The sequence below is a fragment of the Anolis carolinensis genome, chromosome 6 (assembly GCF_035594765.1).
Source record: "Anolis carolinensis isolate JA03-04 chromosome 6, rAnoCar3.1.pri, whole genome shotgun sequence".
NCBI lineage: Eukaryota > Metazoa > Chordata > Lepidosauria > Squamata > Dactyloidae > Anolis > Anolis carolinensis.
In genome coordinates, this window is record NC_085846.1 from 3,685,530 (window position 1) to 3,713,160 (window position 27,631).

Sequence of the window (27,631 nt, forward strand, 5' to 3'; positions counted from 1 at the left end):
GCCAATGAGCTTATTCGCTGAATGCCTGGGCGCAAAGCCAAGTTTTTAGTTTTCTTCTAAATCCCAGGAGGGATGGGGTTTGCCAGATATCGCTGGGGAGGGAGTTCCACAGCCGAGGAGCCACCACCGAGAAGGCCCTGTTATTGTTGTTATTGATTTTATTACTACTCCTATTACTATTCCAACTCCTAATAGGAACTTATTGACGGTATGCTTGTTTTCCGTTTCTTCCGCTCAGCCACGCCGTCCGCGCCCCGCAGCATCGTGGTCAAGATCAACGGCTCTGTGGCCGTCCTGGAGTGGAGCGAGCCACTGGAGAACGGCGGGAGGGACGACGTGGCCTACCACGTCCTCTGCACCGAGTGCCCCGAGCACCAGAGCTGCCGGCTGTGCTCCCGCCTGGTCTTTGCCCCCCGGGCGCGGGGGCTGGTGGAGCGGACGGTCACGGTGGAGGGGCTCCAGCCCTACGTCACCTACACCTTCCAGATCCAGGCCGTCAACGGCGTCTCGGAACTCAGCCACAACCCGCCTCACTCCGACTCCATCAACGCCTCCACCAACAAAGATGGTGAGTGGGGGGTTCGAGTACAAATCTGTGGGGAAATGTCTTTCTTTGGACTCCATCTCTCAGGAACAGATGGGAGATGTGTCATTTTTCTGGGTTGCAAAGCACAGAATCCCCTTAGCTAGGAGTCAGAGCTGGGAAAGTGCACTAAAATCACAGAATTGGAAGGTACCCCAAAGGTCATCCAGTCCAACCCCCTAAGATAGATAGATAGATAGATAGATAGATAGATAGATAGATAGATAGATAGGAGACAAGATAGGTAGGCGATGATGGATCAATCTATATATATAAAAGAGTGATGGCATCAGGGCAGCGGACAAAACAACAAAACTACAGGCCCCCCAACCTTGAAATTTGACAACACAACCCATCATCCATGGCTCTAGGTTGATACGACAAAAAGAAAAGAAAAATAAAGTCCTAATTAGAGGGAGAGGAATAATTGCTTTTATCCAATTGCTGCCAGTTGGAAGGCTAAGTTCCGCCCACTTGGTCTCTTAGCAACCTACTCAGCCCAGGGGACATCGAATCATAGCATCAGATAGTTAGGAGACACCCCTAAAGGTCATCCAGTCCAATCCAATTCTGCCATGCAGGACACAAGCCAAGCACTCCCAACAGATGGCCACCCAGCCTCTCAATACTAATACTACTACTAATAATAATAACAACATCATCATACAATCCTAAGGTTTGGTGTGACCCCTAAGGATCATCCAGATCAACTTCCTTGTACCATGCAGGAGGACACAATCCAAGCACTCCTGACAGATGGCCATCCAGCCTCTACATAATAGTGATGATGAAGATGATGATGATGATGATGATGATGATGATGATGATAATAATCAAAGCATAGAATCCAAGAGTTTGGAGAGACCCCTAAGGGCCTTTCTACTATGCAGCAGGACACAATCCAAGCATTCACAACAATATGGACAACGTATAATACTATACAATACTACACAGGGACATAGACCCCTTCTACCCTCACCACTTTCACAGTACACAAACAACCAAATGCATACTAAACATAAAGACAACCATACAACAGACATTCAATACCACCACTATCTCAACAAGTTCTCACCAACACCACCAGACAACGCCACAGCAACGCATAGCTGGCCACAACTAGTACATAAATACATGGATTGATGGATCAGGAGGGAGAAGCTTAGAACAAATTCCTAATGAGTAAGTACATAATTAACAACCAGCGAAATGATCAAATCATTCTGACATGCAATAAATGTTTGCATTATAAACATTTGATAAAGTTCAGGAAGGAGAAATGAACCCAGAGCGATAAAATACTATAAAAATGGAACAGCAAAGATATTTCGAAAGAGCCACACTTAAGCATGTCATGCCTCCAAACAGTAGAATTAATGCAGTTTGACATCACTTTCCCTGTTGTGACTCAATACTATGGAGTCAGCGGAGATGTAGTTTTGTAAATGAATAAGGTTCTTTTGCAGGCTTTTTAGCAGTTCAGAAATCCTAAATCATAGGGATTTGTTTACAAACATTAGGCAAACGTCTCCTGCCTGCGCTTTCGACACACAGAGAGACAAATACAGTAGAGTCTCACTTATCCAGCACTCGCTTATCCAACGTTCTGGATTATCCAACACATTTTTGTAGTCAATGTTTTCAATATCTCATGATATTTTGGTGCTAAATTCGTAAATACAGTAGAGTCTCACTCGCTTATCCAACGTTCTGGATTATCCAACGCATTTTTGTAGTCAATGTTTTCAATATATCGTGATATTTTGGTGCTAAATTCGTAAATACAGTAATTACTACATAACATTCCTGCGTATTGAACTACTTATTCTGTCAAATTTGTTGTCTAACATGATGTTTTGGTGCTTCATTTGTAAAATCATAACCTAATTTGATGTTTAATAGGCTTTTCCTTCATGCCTCCTTATTATCCAATATATTTGCTTATCCAACATTCTGCCAGCCCGTTTATGTTGGATAAGTGAGACTCTACTGTAATACCGATTGCATTTGGATTCATGCTTGCCATTTCTTCTTTTTCCAGTTCCGCAGCCAGTTTCTGAGATTGAGCAAACGTCTGTCAGTCCCAATGGGGTGACCTTGGCCTGGCCACCTGTCCAGCCGCCCACTGGGACCATCTTGGACTACGAGGTCAAGTACTATGAGAAGGTGAGGGAAAGAAAGAAAGAAAGAAAGAAAGAAAGAAAGAAAGAAAGAAAGAAAGGGAGAAGAGGTGCCTGTTGTGTGCATCCACACGGTGGATTTAATGCAGTTGGATAGCACTTTGCCATGACTTACTGCTATGAAATCCTGGGAGCTTTACAAGGTCTTTAGTCTTCTGTGTCAGAGCATCAGAGCACCGAGGCCTCATCAAACTACAACTCACGGGATTCCATCGCATTGAGCCATGTCTGGTTAAAATGTTGTCAAATTGCACCCGTTCCTTGACTGAAGCAACATTACATTGAAATTTCAACTCTTATCTTAGAATAAATGCAACCAACGAAATGCAGTGCAAAATACCTGCAAACCTTTGAGGTTGGCCTAATTTGAAGGCATTACTGGTCTAATTTTGGAATTTGTCTCATGACAGTTAATCCTGCTTAATTTCAATCCAATGATTTTTTAGTTTTTTGGAAGACTCTAGAACAGGGGTCCCCAAACTAAGGCCCGGGGGCCGGATGCGGCCCTCCAAGGTCATTTACCTGGCCCCCGCCCTCAGTTTTATAATATAACATTTTTATATCAGTTTTAATAATATAATATATTGTATATACATATAATATTGATAATAATATTATGTTATACAATATAATATTAATAGTAATGCCATATAATAATATTAATTATATGTTATATATTACATATTATATAATAGTATAGTGGTATAGTTCAATATAGTAATATATAATGCTAATATTGTGTTATGCTAATAATATAATATATTGTGTGTACATACAGCTGCTCTGAGTCCCCTTCGGGGTGAGAAGGGTGGGATATAAATGTAGTAAATAAATGCAGTAAATAAATAATTAATTTTAGACTTAGGCTCGGCCAAAGTCTGACATGACTTGAAGGCACACAACAACAACATCAATCCTAATTAACTTGACTATCTCATTGGCCAGTAGCAGGCCCACACTTTCCATTGAAATCCTGATAGGTTTATGTTGGTTAAAATTGTTTTCATTTTTAAATATTGTATTGCTTTGTTGTTGTTGTTGTTGTTGTTGCACTACAAATAAGACATGTGCAGTATGCATAGGAATTTGTTTTGTTTTTTCAAATGATAATTCGGCCCCTCAACAGTCTGAAGGATTGTGGACCGGCCCTCTGCTTCTAAAGTTTGGGGACCCCTGCTCTAGAACTTCAAACAGGTTTTTCAAGCCTTAGGACCCTTTCAAAAATCACTGCAAAATGAAGGGGGGGGCAACAAAAGGTGCATTTACACTGTAGAATTAACACAGTTTTGACACTACTTTAACTGCCATGACTCAATGCCATGAAATGCTGGGAGTTGTAGTTTTACAAGGTCTTTCTCAGCCAAAAAGCACTGATACCTCACCAAACTACAACTCCCAAATTCCATAGCATTGAGCCATAGCAATCAAAGTAATGTCAAACTGCATTGATATTCCAGTGTAGATGTAGCCCTCATTGAGAAGGAAGCCAATGGGGCTCCAGATTCAAAACCCAGAATGAGAATTTTGTTTTGAAAGCTGCGGTAAGAGTAAGAGTATGAGGAAGTTATATTTATGAGATTTGGCTTCCAAAAGCCATCCAGGAAATTCCGAGTGGGATTCTGGGAGTTGCAGTCCAAGAAGTGTCGGCTGATCATAAATGGATGGAAACTACAAGGATAAAATCTGCTGAGGTGGGCTACTCAGAATAGTCTTATTAATTACAGTATGGTGATGATAATGATATGGCAGTAATTTCAGCAAATGCTAATGAGTGCTGATAATAATTGCATTTATTATTGACAATAGCATCAATAATTAATGTTATGAATAGCAATAAATGAATTACAGTACAGTGTTCCCTCACTTATCACTAGGATTAGGTTCCAGGACCACCCACAATAAGTGAAAATCCGCAAAGTAGGGATGCTATATACATTATTTTAGTAGTTATACACTATTTTAAGTCTTTATCAACCAATCGTGTGTTGATAAGTCACCTTCTTCTACTCCTGTTGCCGCTTGGGCTCCTTTTCTCACCCTTTGGCTTCTCCTTCCTCTCTTCCTTAGGCTGTAAATTGTAATTTTTTATGATTTATAATAGTCTTTTAGAGTTTATTAAAAACCACAAAACAGGGAATCTGCGAAAAGTGAACCGCGAAGAAGTGAAGGAACACTGTATTGCTGTTTGTTCTGTACAGCTTTTTCCTCCAAACTGGAGTTTATAAACTCTAAAATTGATAAAATGGAATTGCTTATGGTATCGTCTCTGGTTATAAAAGTCAAAGTATGCTTGTTTGTAGAGGAGCCCCGGTGGCAAAGTGTGTTAAAGCACTGAGCTACTGAACTTGCAGACTGAAAGGTCCCAGGTTCAAATCCCGGGATCGGCGTGAGCGCCTGCTGTTAGCCCCAGCTCCTGCCAACCTAGCAGTTCGAAAACATGCCAATGTGAGTAGATCAATAGGTACCGCTCTGGGGAGAAGGTAACGGTGCTCCATGCAGTCATGCCAGCCACATGACCTTGGAGGTGTCTAGGGACAACGCCGGCTCTTTGGCTTAGAAATGGAGATGAGCACCAACCCCCAGAGTCAGACATGACTGGACTTAATGTCAGGGGAAAACGGTTACCTTTACTTATGCTTGTTTGTATCACAAAGACTGTTAATAGGTGAAGTGGCCCTCTATGATGTCACTGGGAAATAACGGTAATGCGTATGAGAGGAAGGAAGGAAGGAAGGAAGGAAGGAAGGAAGGAAGGAAGGAAGGAAGGAAGGAAGGAAGGAAGGAAGGAAGGAAGGAAGGAAGGAAGGACAGACAGAAAGACAGAAAGACAGAAAGAGAAAGGGAGCATAAAAAAGGGAAGGAATGAAAAGGGAAAAGGTATGAGGGAGGGAAAAGAAAGGAAGAGAGAAAAAGAAGGGAAGAGAAAGGAAGGAAAGAAGGAAGAAAAGGAAAGGGAAGGAATTTGGCTAAGTTTGGACCAGGTTGTGTTGTGGTTTCGGCTCTGGCTCCTGCTTGAGCCCCTTAAAGGAGGCCTTGCCTGACCCTTCTGCTTCTCCCGCAGGGCGTCGGGGGCCCCATGTTTGTCAAGACGTCCAAGAGCCGAGTGACCCTGACCGGCCTTCGCCAAGGAGCAACGTATGGCGTCCAGGTCCGAGCACGATCCGAGGCTGGCTATGGCGGATTTGGACCGGAAAGTGCCTTCCAGACCCAAGGCAATGGTGAGTGGCCCACCTTCTAGAGATGGCGGTATCTCTCCCTTTGCTCACATGAAAAAGTGTCCCATTGCTGAGGCTTTGCAGTGTTCTCCTTTCACCTCTGGCTCTTGGATGACTTTGGACTAAATTATCAATTTTCTTCTAAGGCCTGGTAGAATCATAGACTCGTAGAAACCTAGAGTTGGAAGAATCCCAAGAGCCATCCAGTCCAACCTGAAATAGATAGATAGATAGATAGATAGATAGATAGATAGATAGATAGATAGATAGATAGATAGATAAAGATGGGATAGATCAGGCATGAGCATAGAATCATAGAATAGTAGAATTGGAAGAGACCTCATGGGCCATCCAGTCCAACCCCTTTCTGCCAAGAAGCAGGAAATCCCATTCAAAGCACCCCCGACAGATGGCCATCCAGCCTCTGCTTCAAAGCCTCCAAAGAAGGAGCCTCCACCACACTCCGAGGCAGAGAGTTCCACTGCTGAACAGCTCTAGGACACGGAACAATGGCTTCAAACTACAGGAAAGGAGATTCCACCTGAACATCAGGAAGAACTTCCTCACTGTGAGAAGGGCTGTTCGGCAGTGGAACTCTCTCTCTGCCCCAGACTGTGGTGGAGGCTCCTTCTTTGAAAGCTTTTAAGCAGAGGCTGGATGGCCGTCTGTCGGGGGTGCTTTGTATGCGATTTCCTGCTTCTTGGCAGGGGATTGGACTGGATGGCCCATGAGGTCTCCTCCAACTCTACTATTCTATGATTCTCACAGTGAGGAAGTTCTTCCTGATGTTCAGGTGGAATCTCCTTTCCTGTAGTTTGAAGCCATTGTTCCATTGTGTCCTAGTCTCCAGGACAGCAGAAAGGAAGCTCCCTCCCTCCTCCCTAGGACTTCCCTTCACGTATTTGTACATGGCTCTCATGTCTCCTCTCAGCCTTCTCTTCTGCAGGCTAAACATGCCCAGCTCTTTAAGCCGCTCCTCATAGGGATTCTTGTTCTCCAGACCCTTCATCATTTTAGTCGCCCTCCTCTGGACGCTTTCCAGCTTGTCAACATCTCCCTTCATCTGCGGTGCCCAAAATTGGACACAGTGTGATTCCAGGTAACGTGGTCTGACCAAGGCAGAATAGAAAAGAGGGGGAGCAGGACTTCCCTGGATCTAGACGCTATGCCCCTATTGATGCAGGACAGAATCCCATTGGCTTTTTTTGCAGCCGCATCACATTGTAGGCTCATGTTTAACATTGTCCATGAGGATTCCAATGTCTTTTTCACACGTATTGCTGTTGAGCAAACTTCGACCCTCCAGGTGTTTTGGATTCAGGTGTTTTGGACTTCAACCTCCAAGGGCCATCTAGTTTGACTCCATTCCTCCATGAAGGAAGGCACCATCAAAACCCTCCCAATAGATGTCCATCCAACCTCTACTATAAATCCCAGAGAAGGAGATTCCACTGGACTCCCAGGAAACCTATTCCATGTTGAACAGCTCTGACCATCAGGAAATTTGGTAGACTGTTAGGATTTCTGGGAGTTGAAGTCCAAAACACCAGGAGGGCCGAAGTTTGCCCATGCTTGGGATAGATAGTATCTTAAGAGTTGGAAGACACCTTAAAGGGCCAGCCAGTGCTTCCCAATAGATGGTCACCCAACCTCTACTTAAAATCGCCCAGAGAAGGAGATTCCACTGGACTCCCACGAAACCTATTCCATGTTGAAAAGCTTTCCTAATGTTTAGATGGCATCTTATTAATGTTTAAGTGGTGGAAATTATGGTCCAGGAACATCTGAGAGTACAGAATTTTCACCTGTACTACCCATAATACGAATCTTCAAATATTATTTGTGATGGGGATGTGGATTATGTGTTATTTGAGTGATGATTTTGGCTGGCATTAGGCTAGATGTCTCTTGGGATCCCCTCCAGGAATGTAAACAGAGAAAACACCTCTCTAGATCCTCCAGCATGACTCTATGGTCAACACAGTAATCAAATGCCTAAATAATAATAATAATGTGTTGTCGAAGGCTTTCATGGCCAGCATCACAGGGATGTTGTATGTCTTTCGGGCTGTGTGGCCATGTTCCAGAAGTATTCTCTCCTGACGTTTCGCCCACATCTATGGCAGGCATCCTCAGAGGTTGTGAGGTATGGAGAAACTAGGCAAGGAAGGTAAATAATATATCTGTGGAGAGTCCAGAGTGTGACAAGAATCCTTTGTCAGTTGGAAGCCAGCGCTAATGTTTCAGTTAATCACCCTAATTAGCATTGGAAAGGTATACCTCACAACCTCTGAGGATGCCTGCCATAGATGTGGGCGAAACGTCAGGAGAGAATACTTCTGGAACATGGCCACACAGCCCGAAAGACATACAACATCCTAATAATAATAATAATAATAATAATAATAATAATAATAATAATAATAAATAAAATAAAAATAAAAATAAACAAATAAATGTGGAGGACCAGCTGTAGATACAGATTCATAATTACAAAATTTAGACATAAGGTTTTGACCAATATCTTTTGCTAGGTTGTATTTTTAATACTTTCCATGATAACGAATTTCAAAGTTGCATTCATCTTAACCGTGGAATCTTGAACTGGGAAAAAGGCAGGAGGACAGTGACAACTACAGCAGTAATATTTCTGTGATTCTTTCTAAACGGATCATAGACAAATATGTTGGAAGCTGCAGGATTAAAACCCGGCCCTTATTTTGCCGATTAAACGTGGGATCTGCTGGAAGGCTTAGAGGCCCCCCAGGTCTGCCAGGGATTAATCCATCATCTGCCGCTGCCTTGGAAATGGAGAGACCTCACTGTTGGCTTGATGCTAATCCTTAGCGCTCCAGAGGAATGGGTCAGGTGGGCCTGTCCCGGCCTGATCCCAGCGGGGCTTTTTCCTCCAAGTTTAAGCTTTTGAAAAGAAATCCAAGAAACAGAATTTCCTTTGGTAAGGATTCCTTAAGGCAGTTCTTTTTGGAAGGACTTTGGGCACATCTGCACTGTAGGATTAATGCAGTTTGATACCGCTTTAACTGGCATGTCTCAAGACTATGAAATCCTGGGACTTGTAGCTTGGCGAGGCCCCAGCACTCCTTGGTGAGAGGGCTACTGACCATATGAAACCACAGTTTCCATGATCCCATAGCACTGAGTCACGGCACTTCGGGCCCGGGCTGTGGCGCAGGCGGGAGAGCAAGCCAGCTGCAATTAACTGCAATGAATCACTCTGACCAGGAGGTCATGAGTTTGAGGCCCCGCTCGGAGCCTATGTTTGTTTGTCTTTGTTCTATGTTAAAAGGCATTGAATGTTTGCCTATATGTGTAATGTGATCCGCCCTGAGTCCCCTTCGGGGTGAGAAATAAGGGCGGAATAGAAATGCTGTAAATAAATAAATAAATAAATAAATAAATAAATAAATTTGGGCAGAGTCAAACTGTATTCATATCTGGGTCGCTGTGAGTTTTCCAGGATGTTCCAGAAGCATCTCCTGATGTTTCACCCATATCCATGGCAGCCATCCTCAGAGATTGTGAGGTCTGTTGGAAACTAGGCAAGTGGGGTTTATATATTTGTGGAATATCCAAGGTGGGAGAAAGAACTCTTGTCTGCTCGAGGCAAGTGTGAACGTTGCAATTGGCCGGCTTGATTAGCATTAAATAGCCTTGTAGCTTCAAAGCTTGGCTGCTTCCTGCCTGGGGGAATCCTTTGTTGTCTTTATTTCTCAGTGTAGAAAATGCATCCCAAATAGAAGTCAATAGAATAATAATAATAATAATAATAATAATAATAATAATAATAATAATAATAAATTTATTCTTATATCCTGCCCCATCTCCCCGAAGGGACTCGGGGCGGCTCACAGCAATAATAAAAACAGTGACAAATTTTGTAAAAATTTTTACACATTGTAAAATCAACATGAAAAGCAGTCATACAATCAATACATACATCACATGTTAAAAACAAGGAGCTAAACAATTCTATTGAATATTGAAACTATGCGCAGAAGAAAAAGATAAAAGAAAGGGAGGCATGACAGATTCATTCAAAGAAGAACCATTTGAACCATAGAGATTTAAAGAGAGAGAGAGAGAGCAAGATATATCTTAACACCGTTCAGGAGAGGAAGAGGCACTAGAGATCACATTGCAAACCTACATTGGAGCACAACACAAGAAGTTCAGAAGAAAATCAGCCTGTGCTGCATAGATTATAGCAAAGCCATGGCTGACTTGGGAAGACCTGAGAAAGGCTGTGGATGATGGGGCAACTTGGAGGTCTCTCCTTCAGCGGGTTGCCCTGAGTTGAGGTCAACCACAAATCATGCTAGGATTGTATATGTTCTGCAGTCCTGGGAGAAGCAAAAATATTCCATCTTTCCCTTCTGACCCTGCGTTTGAATCATTCCCCTGGCTTTGCCCCAATGCTAACCCTGTGCCCCTCTTTCCTCCCCATGGGCCTTCCTGCAGAGCTGGGCGGAGGCACGGAGAAGCTGGCCCTCATCGTGGGCACCGCAGCCCTGGGGGCCCTCCTGGTCCTGGCCGTGGTCATCGTCGCCGTGGTCTGCCTCCGGTAAGGATGGGCCGTCCAAATCCTGTGGGTTGCTGGGACCAGGGAAGTAGGAGGGAGTAGAGGGAGGGTGTTGTTCTTGGACCGTTGGACTCTGGACCACGCTTCGAATCCCTGCTCGGCCACGGAAACCCATTGGGCGGTCTCTCAGCCTCGGAGGGAGTCCACGCTGGGTATCTGCCTCTGAAGATAAGACTAGGAGAGCATTGCCTTCATTCAGAGTGAACCTGGAGATGCATAACAATGTCATCTTCACCTATTCCGTTCTTCTGTCCAATGAATGTAGGGGAGGGGCTCATAAGGGCGTGTCTGATGGGCGTGTCTTCCTTCTTGATTGGCAGGCGTCAGGGTTCCTCCAGGTCACGAGAGGCGGAATATGCGGACAAGCCAGGACAATACCTGATTGGACATGGTGAGTGCGTGCACTTTTTACCTTTGTCAACTTGATATAGACACAGGGTCTACTCCCATCCCAATTGGCACTTCCAGGCTTGGCCCCATGTAAGTCACCCCGAGTCCCTTCGGGGAGATGGGGCAGGTTATAAAAATAAATTTATTTATTTATTTATTTACAGTATTTATATTCCGCTCTTCTCACCCCGAAGGGAACTCAGGGCGGATCACATTATACACACATAGGGCAAACATTCAATGCCCATCAACACATCAAACAGAGACAGACAGACGCAGAGGCAATTTAACCTTCTCCTGAGGGGATGTTCGATTCTGGCCACAGGGGGGAGCCAGAATATATTATTATTATTATTATTATTATTATTATTATTATTATTATTATTATTGTTATTATTTGCAGCACTTTATCAGTCACCTCGTGTTTACAATATTTATATGGTGCACCTTACCCAGTCTACTTTTACAACCTCTCCATTTTAATCCATGTTTTTATTAAGTTTTTGTCATTTATTTTTATTGGGTAATGTTTAAATTTTATAATTGTGCATGTCTCTTGTCTATTGTTGTGTTTTATATTGTTACTGTTTTTATTCGGGCTTGGCCCCATGTAAGCCACTCTGAGTCGCCTTTGGGGAGATGGAGGCGGAGTATAAAAATAAAGTTGTTGTTGTTGTTATTATTATTATTATTATTATTATTATTAGAGGCGGAGCTAGTTTCAGTGGGAGGGCCCAATGGGGTGTGGGAGGGGCCTAGCAGACTTCAGTGGGCGGAGCGTTTTTTATAGATTGAGCACCCCATCTCTGAAATATTGCTGCTATTATTATTGTTGTTGTTGAAGACCTTCGTGGCCGGAATCACTGGGTTGCTGTGAGTTTTTCGGGCTGTATGGCCATGTTCCAGAGGAATGGAAAACTCACAGCAACCTATTATTATTATTTTCAATTTTTGAGTCTTTTATTACTATTTTAAATTTTGGAGCATTTATTATTATTGTTATTATTTATAATTATATGTATTTATAATAATAATAAGTTTATTTATATCCCGCCACCATCTCCCCCGGAGGGGACTTGGGGCGGCTCACAGAAATATCAAATACAAAACAAAACAATGGTACAGTACATCAGTAAACAATAACATACACCAATTATAATATTTAAACATTAACCAAAAAAAATGAAACACACTTACTAAAAACATAGAATTAAAAACAATGAGGTAGTCATGGTAGATTAACAAAGTGCACTGCTTTTCTCTCTTAATTGAGACCCAAAGAATCTTACAACCTCAAAAGCAATGCAATTTGAAACCTGTGACATATAAATATTAAAACAGACTCAAACCAACAATTATTCCAAGCATGTCAATTAAGATCACTTAAATAAAAACTGTTAAAATAATTGAAATAATTATATAGCACCCCCTGGCTTGTTCTTAAACACTTTTCTGCTTTGAAAGCCCGCCTTTTAAATTGCACTTATGCGCATTTTTGCTTTTGGGTGATTCCGTTTACACCAATTTTGTCTCATGCATAAAATGATTAAAACTAATGGGTATAAAATGAACTTCAGGGTATAAGGTGATTTTGGAACATCCATGAAGTTTGTGTTTGGGCTTGGTTTCCTTTCCAAGATATCCCGGGCTGTGGCGCAGGCTGGTGAGCAGCCTGCTGCAATAAATCACTCTGACTATGAGGTCATGAGTTGGAGGCCAGCCCGTGGCGGGGTGAGCACCTGTCAATTAAAAAATAAAAAATAGCCCCTGCTCGTTGCTGACCTAGCAACCCGAAAGATAGTTGCATCTATCAAGTAGGAAATAAGGTACCACTTATAAAGGGGGGAGGCAAATTTAACTAATTTACGTCGTTGGAATGAGGAAGTGCGGTTACAGTGGATGATGAAGCAGCTGCTCCCCCCTGTGGCCAGAATCGAACATCCTCTCAGGAGAAGGTTAAATTGCCTCTGCGTCTGTCTCTGTCTCGGTTCTATGTGTATATGGGCATTGAATGTTTGCCCTATATGTATATAATGTGATCCGCACTGAGTCCCCTTCGGGGTGAGAATGAAGGGCGGAATATAAATACTGTAAATAAATAATATTCCGAAATCAAGGAGACCAACCAATACTAATTTAGCCAGAAGAGGTTTTTGTCGATCTTTCATGTCCCAGGCTTTACATTGAGGAGTTGCAATAGCCAGGGATTCTGAGTATTCAAAACCCCCAACTTCCCCAGGCCTTCCTAACTCGGCCACCGCTTCTGTCTGTCTTTCCTTCAGGCACCAAAGTCTACATCGATCCCTTCACTTATGAGGATCCCAACGAAGCCGTGCGGGAGTTTGCCAAGGAGATTGACGTCTCGTATGTCAAAATCGAGGAAGTCATTGGGGCAGGTAAGGCGGGTCGGGCCCTTCCTGAGGCCTTCCCTTTGTATGGAGACCCTCTTGGCCACTCACAAGATGCCTCTTTCCTTGGCAGGGGAGTTTGGGGAGGTGTGTCGCGGGCTCCTGAAGGTCCCCGGCAAGAAGGAGATCTACGTGGCCATCAAGACGCTCAAGGGGGGCTACACGGAGAAGCAGCGGCGGGAGTTCCTGAGCGAGGCCAGCATCATGGGGCAGTTCGAGCACCCCAACATCATCCGCCTGGACGGAGTCATCACCAGCAGCGTCCCCGTCATGATCGTCACCGAGTTCATGGAGAACGGGGCCCTCGACTCCTTCCTGCGGGTAAAATAATAATAATAATAATAATAATAATAATAATAATAACTTCAAAGACTCTGGCAGAAACCAGTACAGGTGGTCCCGGTGGTGATGGGCACACTGGGTGCTGTGCCAAAAGATCTCAGCCGGCATTTGGAAACAATAGACATTGACAAAATCACCATCTGCCAACTGCAAAAGGCCACCCTACTGGGATCTGCACACATCATCAGAAAATACATCACACAGTCCTAGACACTTGGGAAGTGTTCGACTTGTGGTTTTGCGAAACGAAATCCAGCATATCTATCTTGTTTGCTGTGTCATACAATGTCGTTGTGTCAATAATAATAATAATACAGTAGAGTCTCACTTATTTATTTATATTTATTTATTTACTACATTTATATCCCACTCTTCTCACCCCGCAGGGGACTCAGAGCGGCTTACAAATCAAATGAACATACAATATATTATTAGCACAGCACAATATAAGCATTAAATTACTATATTGTACTACATCATTATATGGTAATATTATTAGTAATATTACATTTAATATATAATTAATATTATTATATTGCACTTTGTACCTTTGTCAACTTGATATAGACACAGGGTCTATTCCCATCCCAATTTGCACTTCCAAGAATTTGCAGCACTTTATCAGTCACCTTGTGTTTACAATATTTATATGGTGCACTTTATCCAGTCTATTTTTACAACCTCTCCGTTTTAATCCATTTTTTTAACTTTTTGTGATTTACTTTATTGGTTAATGTTTAAATTTGTATAATTGTGCATGTTTTTTGTCTATTTTTGTGTTTTATATTGCTATTGTTTTTATTCGGGCTTGGCCCTATGTAAGCCGCCCTGAGTCCCCTTTGGGGAGATAGAGGTGGGGTATAAAAATAAAATTATTATTATTATTATAAATATTTGTGTCATAACTTCAAAATACAATTAAGATACAATAAAAATCCTCATACAGTTACATTTGAAACTAAATATCTTCTCCAGAGTTAAAGGAGTTTGATGGCACTTGAAGTGCCATGGCTCAGTGCTGTGAAATTCTGGGATTTGTAGTTTGGGGAGGCACAAACACTTTTTTGCAGAAAAGGCTAAGACTCCTATGATTCTGTAGCATTGAGGCATGACAGTTCAAGGGGTTTCAGACTCCGTACAGTACAGTTGTACTCTGTTTCTGGTCCATTCTGCCCCAGATTCCCAAACCAATTCTCATGTCGCCCATAATATAGGTTTGAATGCTATTACTAGTCAGACAGTGGTAGCAGACCCATAGATTTATGGGATTCACAGGATTCAATTCATAGAATCAGAGAGTTGTAAGGGATCTCCAAAGGCCATCCAGTCCAACCCCATTTTGCCATGTAGGAAGACACAACCTAAGCACTTCCAACAAATGGCCATCCAGATTCTGCTTAAAAACCTCCAGAGAAGGAGGTTCCACTGGACAGCATAATCCACTGTCAAGCAGCACTTGTCCTCATGAAGTTCTTCCTAACGTTGAGGTGGAATCTCTTTTCCTGCAGTTTGAATTCATTGCTCCATTGTGTCCCAGTCTCCAGAGCAGCAGATTTAGAAATGTAGATTTAGTGGTCAGCCATAGATTTGGTGGGTTGACCAACTACCGGAATCCGGTCTTGTGGGCAGTTGAGAAATGCAGGCTTTTTGCCTTGACGCTCTCCTCTCCTTGCAGCTGAACGACGGCCAGTTCACCCCCATCCAGCTGGTGGGCATGCTGCGGGGAATCGCCTCTGGCATGCGCTACCTCTCGGACATGAGCTACGTCCACCGGGACCTGGCCGCCCGCAACATCCTGGTCAACAGCAACCTGGTCTGCAAAGTCTCGGACTTCGGTCTCTCCCGTTTCCTGGAGGAGAACTCCTCGGACCCCACCTACACCAGCTCCCTGGTAGGTTGAGACCACCCTCCGTATTACCACCTTTCCATGTTGTTCATGTCAGCGGTGGCGACGTTGGGGTGAGACCCTGGTTGCCGTGCAGAGTGGGTTCCAAAAACATCATCCCGGTCTCACCTCCTTCTCCAGACTGTATTCCCATGCGGAGAATCAGCACTGGTCAAGAAACACTCCAGCAGGCGAAGGGGTCAGTTGAAAACCAACTGTTACTAAACTTTATTTACATAACTATTTACAGTTACATTTCTCGGCTTGAGAGCATAGCATTCATAGTCCATCTCCAGCGAATGCTCACGCCGAACACACACACAGACAACACTCCCCTGCATTCCACAGACCATGAAGGAAGTCCCGGTCAAACAAACTTGACCCCATTGGTCCTGTGATACGTCAATCAAAGCAGGTTCTTATTAACTCCATAGTTACTGAAATGCCTTGCCGAAAACTCACACAGAAGGCATTTCTAAAAACCTAGATTAATTTTAACATTTCACACAATTCACAATACCCTGACAGTTCATTCCCAAATCCCAGCCTTAAAAGGTCTCTTTGCATTGCCAGAATCGGCTGTTGGCTTGGGAATTCAAATAGGGTGGCAAGGCGAGGATGCAAAAAGGATTGAATCCATATCTAATCAGTCAGGACACCTGGGTTTTCTTGGTCTTCTAGTTAAGGAAGAAAAGTCTATTCTAAACTTTTTTCCAGTACAAATTTCTTGAGTTCTGGAAAACTCTGAGAACATGAATCCCCAATGGGTGAGAATTTTCAAGCTTCAGGATTTATTTGACATTTTAAATCCTTGTGTTTTTAAATAATAAACAACAAAACACTATTTCCTTTAAACCGTCAACTTTCATACTGAAGTTTCTAAGTAGTAAACAGTCCTCAAACACTGTGCAGTTCTCAATAGGTCAAGTAAACCAGTGGCATTATTCATTACACGACTCGCCAAGTCAAGTAAACCAGTGGCGTTGTTCATTTTTGCTGAGAAGAAAGAACCTTGTGAAGACAATGTCAGGGGATGATGGGGTGCAGAATGGATTCCAAAATTCATCATCCCGGTCTCACCTCCTTCTACAGACAGTATTCCCATGCTGAGAAACAGCACTGGTCAAACAAACACTCCAGCAGGCGAAGTCCAACTGTTGATTAACTTTATTTACATAATCTATTTACAGTTGCATTTCTCGGCTTCAGAGCATAGCTTTCATAGTCCATCTTCAGCGAGAGCTCAAGCCAAACATCACAGATAAGATAAGAACACATTCTTCTGTCCGGAGGAAGTTCCAACCCTCAAAGGCAGGAAATCAAGCCTGATAGGTCATAGCAATCACAACAGGCTGTCAGTCAAAACTAGCCTGCTGTTAACCATTTCATCACTGAAAAATACACATTCCTGCTCATCAGCAGTAAACACTTGATTTACATTTCATACAAAATACAACCATACTCCAATAGACAACATCCCTGTTCTTTGTTGGATAGGAAGGTCCTCTGTGAGATGGGGGATGGGATGTGTTTACTTGGGAGGAAGGATGCCAAGAGGAAACTTCAGGAGAGAGCTTCTGGGCCAAAGGCTTCTTCTGACTTCCTGGACTGACCCCTTCCTTCTCTCTTTCTCTCGTGTTTCAGGGAGGGAAGATCCCAATCCGGTGGACGGCGCCTGAAGCCATTGCCTTCCGCAAGTTCACCTCCGCCAGTGACGTCTGGAGCTACGGCATCGTCATGTGGGAAGTGATGTCCTTCGGGGAACGGCCCTATTGGGACATGTCCAACCAGGATGTGAGTGAGGTTCTTCCATCACAGCACTGGAAGGAACTCCAAAGGCCATCCAGTTTATTTACAGTATTTATATTCCGCCCTTCTCACCCCGAAGGGGACTCAGGGCGAATCACATTGTATACATATAAGGCAAACATTCAATGCCATATGAACATAGAACAGAGACAGAGACAGACGCAGAGGCAATTTAAACCTGCTTCCAGCTTCCTGAGGGTATGCTTGATTCTGGCCACAGGGGGAGCAGCTGCTTCATCATCCACTGCGACGGCCACTTCCTCATTCCAACGGTGACTAGATGATTTTTATGGTGTCATAAATTAGCCTCCCTACATATAAGTGGTACCTAAATTTCCTACTTGATAGATGCAACTATCTTTCGGGTTTCTATTAGGTGGAACTATCTGCCCATCCAACTACAGGTCCTTTCTGCCACTACTATTTTGCACTTTACTGAGAAATCTACCTCTCCCATTTGATATATTTTGCACTTTGGTCCAGTTCCTTGTTTTTACTCTTCTGCTTTTAATAATCTTATGTTATATGTTGATTATTATGATGGTTTTATTGATATTGATGTTTTATTGTTGGTATAATTGTTTATCATTTTATTGTTGTATGTTTTTCGGGCTTGGTCCCCATGTAAGCCGCTCCGAGTCCCCATTGGGGAGATGGGGTGGGGTATAAAAATAAAGTTATTATATATTATTATTATTTCTTAGGTCAACGACGAGCAGGGACTATTTTTTTATTTTAATTGTCGGGTGCTCACCCCGACACAGGCTGGCCTCAAACTCATGACCTCATGGTCAGAGTGATTTATTGCAGCTGGCTACTAACCAGCCTGCGCCACAGCCCGGCCACTAGTCATAGAATCATAGAGTCATAGAGTTGAGGAAAGCCCCAAAGGCAGTCCAACCCTCTTCCGCCAGACACAATAAAGACTCAATAAAGACACAATAAAGCCCCCCCCCCGAAAGATGGCCATCTAGCCTCTGCTTAAAAACTTTCAAAAGAGACTCCACTGTTTGTCTCTCTAACTGGAATCTCTTCTCCATCCATGGCAGGAAAAGTGAACTCATAGCCCTATAATTCCGTCGTGCTGATGGGCCTTTGGACCAGTTGTTACTCTCCTACTCCATAAAAAGCCAGTGCGATTCCTCTTCTTGACCCAGAGGCAGCTGCTTTGTTCAAGACCTGACCCCCGTCTCTCTCTGCAGGTGATCAACGCGATTGAGCAGGACTACCGCCTGCCGCCACCCACGGACTGCCCCACTTCGCTGCACCAGCTGATGCTGGACTGCTGGCAGAAGGACCGCAACGCCCGGCCCAGGTTCGCCCAGATCGTCAACTCCCTGGACAAGCTCATCCGCAACCCGGCCAGCCTCAAGATCGTCTCCCGGGGCAATGGAGGGTGAGTGCCTGCTAGAATCCTAGAGCTGGGAGGGGCACCCAAGGGCCATCCAGTCCAACCCAAGCCCTCCCGACAGGTGGCCATCCAGCCTTTGCTTCCACACCTCCAGAGAAGGAGACTCCACTGGAATCCCAGGCAGAAGCATACTCCACCACTGAGCAGATTTTCCTACTCTCAGGAAGTTCTTCCTCATGTTTAGGTGGAATTTCTTTTCCTGCAATTTGAATCCGTGGCTCCAATATATCCCAGTCTCTGGAGCAGCAGAAAGCAAGCCTTGCCCTTTTCTCCTCAAGGAGACAACCTTTTTATATACAGTAGAGTCTCACTTATCCAACACTCACTTATCCAACGTTCTGGATTATCCAACGCATTTTTGTAGTCAATGTTTTCAATACATCGTGATATTTTGGTGCTAAATTCATAAATACAGTAATTACTACATAGCATTACTGCGAATTGAACTACTTTTTCTGTCAAATTTGTTGTATAACATGATGTTTTGGTGCTTAATTTGTAAAATCATAACCTAATTTGAGTTTAATAGGCTTTTCCTTAATCCCTCCTTATTATCCAACATATTCACTTATCCAACGTTCTGCCGGCCCATTTATGTTGGATAAGTGAGACTCTACTGTATATACTAGCTGTGCCCGGCCACGCGTTGCTGTGGCAAAGTGGTGGTGTTATTGGTTAAAAATTGTTGTGTAATTTTTATTTGACGTTATTTGCAATTTTTTTATTAATTTTATTGAAAGTTATATTTTTATTTATTACATTTTATTATTTTCTTGTATTATTTTAGTTATTTTCTGTTATTATAGTATTTTATTGTATTAATCTATATATATAAAAGAGTGATGGCATCACGGCGACCCACAAAACAACAAAACTAGAGGCCCCCCAACCTCGAAATTTGACAACACAACCCATCATCCACGCCTCTAGGTTGATACAACAAAAAGAAAAGAAAAATAAAGTCCTAATTAGAGAGAGAGGAATAATTGCTTTTATCCAATTGCTGCCAGTTAGAAGGCTAAGCTCCTCCAACTTGGTCTCCTAGCAACCCAATAAAAAATAATAAAAAACACTAAAAAATTAATACAATAAAATACTATAATAACAGAAAATAACTAAAAATAATACATGAAAATAATAAAATATAATAAATAAAAATATAATTTACAATAAAATTAATAAAAAATGCAAATAAAGTCAAATAAAAATTACACAACAATTTTTAACCGATACCACCACCACTTTGCCACAGCAACGCGTGGCCGGGCACAGCTAGTATGTATATATAATGTTTATTTATTTTCATTCATTCAAATATCCATACATTGCAAGTGTTTGTTGCAGACAATGCAATACTTTCATCTATTAGTCTTTCATAATTATTTCTCAGACAATGTATTTTCAATAAGGGGTCACAGTCTTCTATTTGAATAGTACATATAAAAATATTGTAAGTTCCAAATTTATATCCGTTTCCTCCCTGCCTTCGGTCTATTAGCTTCCTCTATTTTCAGATTAATTTTACATTGAAATGTTGAATCATTGGTTGCCATTCATTAACAAAGTTCTCTAACGGTTCTCCTCTTAAGGTCATCGCTATTTTGTCCATCATCAGCAACTCTAAGGAGACAACCTTTTTAAACATACCCGACTGCCTAACTTGCTCCTCAGAGGGATTCATAGTTTCCAAATCTTTGATCGTTTTGGTGGACCTTCTCTGGGGTCTTTCCTTCCATCTTGTCCATCTCTTTCTCGAATTGCTTTGCCCAGAATTAAAGTGTCCAAATTGAGGCAAATCGTAGTCTCTTTCTCTTCTGCTTTGATCAAACCTTCTCACCTGGCACAAGCCTGTGTCCAAAGGTTTGCTCAAAGCAGAAGACTTTCCCCTATCTGGACACTTTATTTATAGAATTGCCTTGGCTTTTTTAGCTGTGGCATCACATCAAGTAAATATATTATTATAGTTACTGTATATACTCGAGTATAAGCCAACCCGAATATAAGCCGAGGCACCTAATTTTACCACAAAAAAACCTGGGAAAACATTGACTCCAGTATAAGCCGAGGGTGGTAAATTTCAGAAATAAAAATAGATACCAATAAAATTACATTAAATGAGGCATCAGTAGGTTAAATGTTTCTGAATATTTACATAAAGCTCAAATTTAAGATAAGACTGTCCAACTCTGCTCAAATCGTTATTCTCATCTTCTTCAATGTAAATGTGCTTATGTATCCTTTTAATAATAATAGAGTAAAATAATACATGTAATAATAATAATAATAATAATAAATACAGGAAAATAATACATGTAATAATAAATAGAGTAAAATAATAAATGCAATAATAATAATAAGATCAGTGAAATAATAAATGTATTAATAATAATAATAAAAATAGAGTGAAATAAATGTAATAGTAGCAACAATAATAGAGAAAAATAATAAATGTAATTATACCAATAATAATAGAGAAAAATAATAAATGTACCCTATATTCTCGAGTATAAGCTGACCCAAATATAAGCCAACCAGGACCCTCACCCGAGTATAAGCCGAGGGGGGCTTTTTCAGTCTGAAAAAAAGGGCTGAAAAATTAGGCTTATACTTGAGTATATACAGTAATTGCATCCTGCTTGCCTCTCTTAAATGAGACTCAAAGCGGCTACATTGGTTCCCATCTTCCTTCCCACACCTTCATGTGCTCTTAAAATCGTGCCCTTTCATTCTGGTTCCCAGAAATGAACCTTTGATTTTTGGGTAGGTTTTTGGAGGGTGGTAGATGGTCCCGAGGTTTCATCTCTGCTCGCACAACCCCCCCATCTTGTCATCACTCCTCCCTTTGTGCCTCCACCTGGACGCAGGTAGAAACGGTCTGGTTCTCTGTCCCTTTCCCCCTCCTTTCCATCATCGCAGGCCGTCCCACCCTCTCCTGGACCAGCGCCTGCCCCACTATTCCTCCTTCGGCTCCGTCGGGGACTGGCTCCGCGCCATCAAGATGGGACGCTACGAAGAGAACTTCGCCAACGCCGGCTTCACCTCCTTTGAACTGGTCAGCCAGATGTCCACTGAGTGAGTGAGCCAGGTGGAAGGAGGGAGGGAAGGAAGGAAAGAAGGAGAAAAAGGGATGGGTTTGTGGTGGACAGCCTTACAGCCATTTTTCATTTGGCTTGGAGAAGCAAGTGGAGTGCTCAGAGAACTCTGATGAGTGTCCCCTGAACTTTATTACTATTATTTTATTATGACACAGCAAACAAGATAGATATTATTATTATTATTATTATTATTATTATTATTATTATTATTATTATTATTATTATTATTTTATGACACAACAAACAAGATAGATATGCTGGATTTCGTATCACAAAATCACAAGTCAAACACTTCCCAAGTGTCTAGGACTGTGTGATGTATTATTATTATTATTATTATTATTATTATTATTATTATTATTTTATGACACAACAAACAAGATAGATATGCTGGATTTCGTATCACAAAATCACAAGTCAAACACTTCCCAAGTGTCTAGGACTGTGTGATGTATTATTATTATTATTATTATTATTATTATTATTATTATTTTATGACACAACAAACAAGATAGATATGCTGGATTTCGTATCACAAAATCACAAGTCAAACACTTCCCAAGTGTCTAGGACTGTGTGATGTATTATTATTATTATTATTATTATTATTATTATTATTATTATTATTATTATTATTTTATTGTATGACACAGCAAACAAGAGAGATATGCTGGATTTCGTATCACAAAATCACAAGTCGAACACTTCCCAAGTGTCTAGGACTCTGTGATGTATTTTCGGATGATGTGCGCAGATCCCAGTGGGGTGGCCTTTTGCAGTTAGCAGATTGTGATTTTGTCAATGTCTATTGTTTCCAAATGCCGGCTGAGATCTTTTGGCACGGCACCCAGTGTACCCATCACCACCGGGACCACCTGTACTGGTTTCTGCCAGAGTCTTTGAAGTTCAATCTTGAGGTCCTGAGAGCGGCTGAGTTTTTTTAAAAAATTATTATTATTATTATTATTATTATATCCTGGTTCTACCTTTGAGTTGCCAAGCTATACCTCCCAATAACTCTTTTAATTTAATCCTCAATATCCTCAAGTTATCTTGGGAGCTGTAGTTCAGGAGAGGCCTCCAAAGCCCTCTAGCAGGAAAATCATAGTTATTTCCTGAACTAAAATCCCAAGATTCCTTAGAACGGAGCCCAGTTAGTTTCCCTGTCCTTCTTCTCAAAGTACTTTGGGGATTACAGTTCAGGGGAAGACACCAGGAGCAGAAAACCCCTGAACTACACTTCCCATATTTTCTTAATTTACTCCTCAGTCCTTCTTTCCTCAAGGCATCATGGGAGGTGTAGTCCAGGAGAGGGCACCATAGCTCTCTGGGAGACAACAAATAGTCATTTGCTAAAATGTAAATCACTCCTGCCAACCTAGCAGTTCGAAAACATGCAAATGTGAGTAGATCAATAGGTACCGCTCCAGCGGGAAGGTAACGGTGCTCCATGCAGTTATACTAATGGCCACATGACCTTGGAGGTGTCTATGGACAACGCCGGCTCTTCGGCTTAGAAATGGAGATGAGCACCAACCCTCAAAGTCGGTCATGACTGGACTTAATGTCAGGGGAAAGCTTTACCTAAATCCCAAGATTTGTTGTCGAAGGCTTTCATGGCCAGGATCACAGGGTTGTTATATGTTTTCCGGGCTGTCTGGCCATGTTCTAGAAGTATTCTCTCCTGACGTTTCGCCCACATCTATGGCAGGCATCCTCAGAGGTTGTGAGGTATGGAAAAACTAAGCAAGGAACTTCTAGAACATGGCCATACAGCCCGGAAAACATACAACCACCCTACAATCCCAAGATTGCTTTGAATGGAGTGCAAGTTAATCGCTCCATCGTTCTTCCCAAGGTACTTTGGGAATTACAGTTCAAAGAAGTAGCAAAAAACTACATTCTTCAGAAAAGTAGAAGACTCCTCTTGCACAGCACTTAAAGCGATATCAAAGTGGTTTAACCCTGCAGTGCGGAGGGGCAAAGGAGGGACGGACACCTTGCTCTTTCCAATCCCTTCCTCTCTCTTTCCTCCCCAGGGACCTGCTCCGGGTCGGGGTGACTTTGGCCGGGCACCAAAAGAAGATCCTTTCCAGCGTCCAGAACATGCAGCTCCCCAGCAAATCAGGACCCTCGGTTGGACCCAAGGCCGGACATTACTGACCCAAGAGCCTGGACGGACGTGAATGGGGTGTCGTGGGTTTCCCTGAGACTCTGCTGAAGAGGAATCCCGTGGGGACATGGCTGCCGGCTCCCCCTCCTTCTCTCCCGCCCCCCTTTGCCCCCTTGAACCCCCTTTTCAGATGAAGGGTCCTTCCGTCCGGCCCATCCGCTCCTGTCGCCTTTCGTTCCTCCTCCTCCTTCCAAAGGGCTGCCGAGGGGTCTGACTCTCAAACTGGTGGTGAAAAGAGCAGGAAAACAAACGGGTCTTTTTGCTCGAGGACTGAAGGAGCCCTCGTTGTTTTCTGTCTGTCCTTTGCGTTGACATCCAGGTGTCGTATGTTAGGACTCTCCTTTCGGAGAAGCCCCTGAAACACACCGGTGCTTTCACGTCTTCCGAACCTTTCAGAAACCCGGAAATGCCAAAGATGGCCTCCCTGACCTCCGTTTCCTACACTGTGATTCTAGATTTCCTACACAGACATTCCCCGTTTGGGGTTTAACCAAGGAAAAAACGAGTTCTTCCATGAATACAGTCTTGTGGACGCTGGGAATCCCAAATGGTGCCACCACGCTTTGTCTCGCTGTCGTGAGTGAAAAATCACCAGAAGCCTTACTCAAAACTTTTGTTTTTTACGGCAGGGTTTGCCGCCCTCCTGTCTCCTCAGTGTTGGGAACGGGACGTTGTTTGATCCCAAATGGAGAAGACGGAAGGGATTGGGGTCCCGGTATGCCCAACTTCCATGGCCCGAAAGCCAAAGATGGAGTCAACGTGGGCATTTTCATGGTGAACAGCCCACATTTTCCCATGATGTTATGACACAAAAATCAAGCGGTGGTATGACGTCATCAAAGCAAGGATGTGACACCGTTCCCTCCGGCCAATGAGAATGAAGCCACAACTGTTGTGGTGACGTAACCGTGCGACAATCAGAAACAACGGTGCACTTTCTGATGAGATGATATCACAAAGGACGAGTTTGGATCTGTAATATCTCTCGCTGCCTTTTGGAAACCATCTTGGAAGACTATTCCAGGCGCTGGCTTACGATGTTCTCAACTTGGGACTGTGAGAACCCGACGGTGATGTGGTCTATGATGTCATATCTCCGACTTTGCAGGGAGCAAAAACCGGACCTGGCTTTGAATGACATTGAAATCATGTGCCTCCGCCGGGTGCTGATCGATGATGTCACAGGATCGGACCTGTGATGTCATAAGCGCCGCTTCTTTTGTATTGTTCTTTAACCTTCATATTGAAGGCAGTGATGTTACTTTTTATTAAAAAAACCAACAATGTATCATATAAACCAAAATGAAGGGAACGTTGCCAAGACCTTTGGGCTACATTTTGTGCCAGGGCTGAAGTTTTTATTTCATTCGTACACCCTCTCTTTTCCCCCTTTCTTTTATGGGACAGAACAATTTCTAATGGATTCCACACACACACACACACACACACACAAATAGAAATATGCAGAAGAATTCAGTCTAAGATTAGGGATAGGACTGAGAAGTGTTGTCAGGTTGAGGTTTTAATGTGAATTTAACCAGATCTGTGCTTTCAAACAAAATACGGAATCCAGCAATTCAGTTTCTGAGCAAAACAAAGGCATACATTAAGGAACATCCATGTACAAAAATCCATTGTATTATGGCAAAACCTTTTGTGAAAGAATACAGTAGAGTCTCGCTTATCCAAAGTAAACGGGCTGGCAGAACGTTGGATAAGCGAATATGTTGGATAATAAGGAGGGATTAAGGAAAAGCCTATTCAACATTAAATTAGGTTATGACTTTACAAATTAAGCACCAAAACATCATGTTAGACAACAAATTTGACAGAAAAAGTAGTTCAGTACAAGTACAGTAGAGTCTCACTTATCCAACACTCGCTTATCCGACGTTCTGGATTATCCAATGCATTTTTGTAGTCAATGTTTTCAATATATCGTGTTATTTTAGTGCTAAATTCATAAATACAGTAATTACTACATAGCATTACTTCCTATTGAACTACTTTTTCTGTCAAATTTGTTGTATAACATGATGTTTTGGTGCTTAATTTGTAAAATCATAACCTAATTTGATGTTTAATAGGCTTTTCCTTAATACCTCCTTATTATCCAACATATTCGCTTATCCAACATTCTACCGGCCCGTTTATGTTGGATAAGTGAGACTCTACTGTGATGCTATGTAGTAATTACTGTATTTACGAATTTAGCACCAAAATATCACGATGTATTGAAAACATTGACTACAAAAATGCGTTGGATAATCCAGAATGTTGGATAAGCGAGTGTTGGATAAGTGAGACTCTACTGTATATATAAATTAAGGGTAATGTGAACAAAATTTCAAATAATAATAAGCATCTCGCACATGGATGCCAGAATGGGGCAAAATACAAATCTTTGGGGAAAGGAAAAACCAAAACTGAACCTGAGAGACCAGTCTGTAGGAAGGTGTTAAAATGGTATGAAAGTGGTATATAAATACAATGTGGAGGAGCTGAGGAGACTGAAGCCCACCCCTAAACATCCCATGGAGCCCTTTCTCCATTCTTCAGTGTTTGAATTGCAATATGGAAAGAAGCCTTCAAGTTTCTAGTCCTGGCTGCTGGCAGTTTTCTCTCTTTTCTTTCTTTCTACCTTCAAAATTGGGTTAATAACTATCTAAAAAGTAGAAATCTCTGCAAAAAGCTTTCTTGCTTCCGGGGGGTGGTGTAGTCTTTCCTGTCGGAACAGGGAACTGGGTTTAATTCAGCAGAGAGGCTTTGGAAAGCCCTGAATAAACAGAGGCTCAACCGCTTTCAGGTTTGCAAACTGGGAAGGCAAGTCTGAACCCTTCTCGGCAAGAAGCCGACCTGTTTAACCGGCTGGAAAAACTGAATTTAGAGACCTTTCTCTGCCTCTCTTGCAGAAACCACATATAGAACATGAAATAGCATCAAGGCCTATACTGTTGCTATTGCATGCCATTGGACTGGCTTCAAAATGCAATTAGACAATGTGCAAACTTGCCTAGTTTTATTTACTTATTTATTTACAGTATTTATATTCCGCCCTTCTTTTTCACCCTGAAGGGGACTCAGGGCGGATTACAATGAACACATATATGGCAAACATTCAATGCCAACAGACAAACAACATTCAGTTTTAGACAGACACAGAGGCATTTTTTAACATCTTTCCAGCTTCACGATTCCGGCCACAGGGGGAGCTGTTGCTTCACCGTCCATTGATGGCTGTTCTTCCTCTTCTTTTCCTCGTGAGCAGTTTTTTTTTAATGGTGTTGTAGATTAGTTAAATTAGCCTCCCGCATAAAGCGTACCTACATTTTCCCTACTTGACAGATGCAACTGTCTTTCGGGGCTGCTAGGTCAACAGCAAGCCAGGGCTATTTTTTTTTTTATATATATGGTCGGAGGCTTAACCCGACCCGGGCTTCGAACTCATGACCTCTCAGTCAGTAGTGATTTATAGCAGCTGGTTACTAGCCAGCTGCGCCACAGCCCGGCCCCCATTTTATCCATGCCTCACAACCTCTG

The 27,631-nt window shown here is 42.5% G+C and overlaps 1 protein-coding gene across 5 annotated transcripts in view; it reads left to right on the plus strand.

The window, feature by feature from the left end:
* ephb4 (EPH receptor B4) overlaps positions 1–25,425 on the plus strand; it is a 114,695-nt gene extending 89,270 nt beyond the window's left edge. For all 5 annotated transcript variants that reach the window (XM_062957444.1, XM_062957448.1, XM_062957445.1 and 2 more), the window contains 12 exons: positions 239–568; positions 2,625–2,749; positions 5,825–5,981; positions 10,458–10,560; positions 10,899–10,969; positions 13,251–13,364; positions 13,450–13,697; positions 15,394–15,609; positions 17,248–17,397; positions 18,615–18,808; positions 21,740–21,895; positions 23,958–25,425. In XM_062957444.1, the coding sequence (XP_062813514.1) occupies positions 239–568; positions 2,625–2,749; positions 5,825–5,981; positions 10,458–10,560; positions 10,899–10,969; positions 13,251–13,364; positions 13,450–13,697; positions 15,394–15,609; positions 17,248–17,397; positions 18,615–18,808; positions 21,740–21,895; positions 23,958–24,081 (1,988 nt within the window). In that variant the 3' untranslated portion in view covers positions 24,082–25,425. The remainder of the gene's footprint in view (positions 1–238; positions 569–2,624; positions 2,750–5,824; positions 5,982–10,457; positions 10,561–10,898; positions 10,970–13,250; positions 13,365–13,449; positions 13,698–15,393; positions 15,610–17,247; positions 17,398–18,614; positions 18,809–21,739; positions 21,896–23,957) is intronic.
* Positions 25,426–27,631: the final 2,206 nt, after the last annotated feature.